The sequence below is a fragment of the Olea europaea genome, chromosome 10 (genome assembly GCF_002742605.1).
Source record: "Olea europaea var. sylvestris chromosome 10, O_europaea_v1, whole genome shotgun sequence".
NCBI classification, from domain to species: domain Eukaryota; kingdom Viridiplantae; phylum Streptophyta; class Magnoliopsida; order Lamiales; family Oleaceae; genus Olea; species Olea europaea.
Genome location: NC_036246.1, coordinates 40,124,307 through 40,126,951, shown reverse-complemented (window position 1 = coordinate 40,126,951; position 2,645 = coordinate 40,124,307). Strand labels below are relative to the sequence as shown.

Below are 2,645 nucleotides of genomic sequence, written 5' to 3'. Positions count from 1 at the left end.
ACGACCCCGTGTGGTGCTACGTGTCAACTCTTTTTTCCCTTCGGTGACTTTAAATCAGAGATGTTGACCTATCGAAAGTGTCTTAAGCTTAATGCCAATAGTGCTTTAGTGGTGGCCCAGTAGAGAGAGAAGAGAATAGAAATATAGAGAGGGAATGAAGAGATTTAGAGAGAAGGAAAAGTTAAAAATGATTAGTTTGAAAATTTTGGTAGGATGAAATGACGTAGGGGTAGGGTGTATAGATTAATTTAGTTTTATAATATTATTTTTAAATAAAATATGAAATTATCATCAGATTTTGGTATAAAGAAACTTTAAATTTGATTTTTGAAATTGAAATTTAAAAATTCTGGTTCTATGTAATTTCCACATCGGAATTTGAAAATAAAGGGGTTATCCATGGATGATATGGGTCCATATGTTAATTGGGCTATATAGGCCCATTCACAAGGGTGTCCATTCTTAAAAATGGTCAAAGAGTATGAAGTCCATAGTCCATTCCATGGCAAGTCCAGTTCTATTTCTATTTCAGTATTTCATGCGTTAATAGCTTAACTTTTAAGGATTTTAAAAAATAAAATATAAAAACTTAAAGTGGTTGCACCAAACATAAAGAAAATATGGAAAAAAAAATAAATAAAAAACTCATTCTTCGATTCGAACAGGAACTTAATCAAATATATACATTTTAGGTAATCTCATTCTTAGATTTGAACAACATTTGTGTCAATTGTACATACTAATGAGTATTATTGACCTCAAAAAGTGCACATTCGACGTGGTTAGTAAATCTCAAGACCTCACACATTTACGCAAGATATATTTCTACACACTTAGACAAACAGTTAGCCATACGTTGCCTCCTCGAGGGTGGAGTTTGCCGTGTACATTTCAATGGTCAAGTCAGATGGAAAAGTAGATATACGAGTGTGACAGGACTTTAGACATGAGCCCCCATGTAAAAAGAGGTGGGTTTTGGGGAGTAAAGAATAAAATAATGAAATGACAAAGTTATAGCTTGAAAGTTTAAACTTGCATTACCATTGAATGACATCGAGTGTGAGCTTTTATAGTGGAGGATGACGAGCCAGGACCATCAAATGAAAAGACACGTATCCTTATCTGTGCGGCTGAGGCCTCTTATCTTTGACATCAATCATTCACAAGGCTTAAATGCTAATACCACTTTAGCATCCATAATGTCTAGTTTGCGGTTGTGGACTTGATTGGATAGGTTAACAGTGGTGACAATGACAATGAATTATCACATCAAAAAGATTGCTTTGGAGATCTTGTGCCGAGCTCCTCATGGAGGCTCTTACTCGCGAAGGTTCAATGATATTTGATGAGGTTGGCGGATACGTCGGTTCGATCACTAATATAGGCCCCACCTTTGGTCGTCACATGGGGATATTTGGGTATAACAAGTGATAATACATGTACGCGAAAAATTATAGACTAATTTATAGATGAAACAATTTCATTAAATTTTGGACAAAACACAAAATTAAACCGACTCTCTGTCACATATGCACTTGTTCACTATTTTATAAAAAAATTTCTTGTACAAGTAGCATTTTTGTACTAATATGGAGGTCGGCCTCGTTCAATGTTGTACCTAAATAATGACCATTTTGTAAAGATCAATTTTTAAGAGGTTTCGAAATTGTATCCCTTTGATATTTTCCAATGTTTAACGTATGTGCTAGACGAAAGTCGCTAAACGTGTCAAAATCGTTTGAAGTAGGATATGCGATTTCAGACTAATGCCATAAGGACCGTCGAGCCAAGCCGTTGACATTCAAGATCAAGAGAGAGATGGGGGCCGTGACGACAGCGTTGATAGCAATTGCAGGGGTGGTTCTGGGATGGATTACTATAGAAGTAGCCTGCAAGCCCTGTCTCGAAAAGGGCCGGGAAACCATTGATCGCGACCTCAACCCAGATTACGACCCTGATGCTGCTGCTGATCGTACAATTTATGCCCCTTTAAATCCAGATCCGCCTACCAATTCTGAGCCGTCTGATGATGCCACTTCCTCTTCTACTATCACAAAGGCTGTTTGATTTTTCTTAAATTGGGGCTCTCTACTGTTGGGGTACGCTATAACTTTGACGTTACGTTTATGTTTAGTTATCTTGTTACTCTTTTATCGAAATGCTTTGTTTTTTCTGGAAAATGGGATGAGAGTGAAGGGAAAATGAAGAATTTCTGGGGATGTATATGTTATTATGTATGTGTTTAGTGGTAATGTTATAGCTTCAAAACTGTTATTTTGCTAATGCCTAAAAGAATGTAAGTTGTGCGAATTTTATACGTTATCTTTAATATATGCTGTTTTAACTGTGTGCTCATAGCTGATTGATTTTTTCATGTGGAATTCAAGGATTGGATACAGCGAATGTGCCAATGGGTATCATTTTTGTATTTATGTATGTTTCATTTAATTTATTTCGATTATTGACTTGATTTTTATGCTTCTGTAGGTCATGTATAACTAAAGCTTGTGAAATTGTTTGTATGGTTATGCATTGTGTTTTTCATGGTCGAGATTTGTTCTCTTTGTTTTCAGATTAGTTATACTTAGAGGTGTGAAGCAAACTCTGCAACCTACGTTTGAATCATTCCTATTGAGACTTGAATA

At 35.9% G+C, this 2,645-nt stretch overlaps 1 protein-coding gene across 1 annotated transcript; it reads left to right on the top strand.

Annotated features, from left to right (window-relative positions):
• Positions 1–1,760: 1,760 nt before the first annotated feature.
• LOC111402236 lies at positions 1,761–2,347 on the top strand. Its single transcript, XM_023030401.1, has one exon. It carries the CDS (start codon positions 1,819–1,821, stop codon positions 2,065–2,067), a length of 249 nt encoding a protein of 82 aa, XP_022886169.1. The 5' UTR covers positions 1,761–1,818; the 3' UTR covers positions 2,068–2,347.
• Positions 2,348–2,645: the final 298 nt, after the last annotated feature.

Excerpts from the sequence above, each read along its gene's own strand:
- LOC111402236 (XM_023030401.1), top strand. The coding sequence starts at position 1,819 with ATGGGGGCCGTGACGACAGCGTTGATAGCAATTGCAGGGGTGGTTCTG.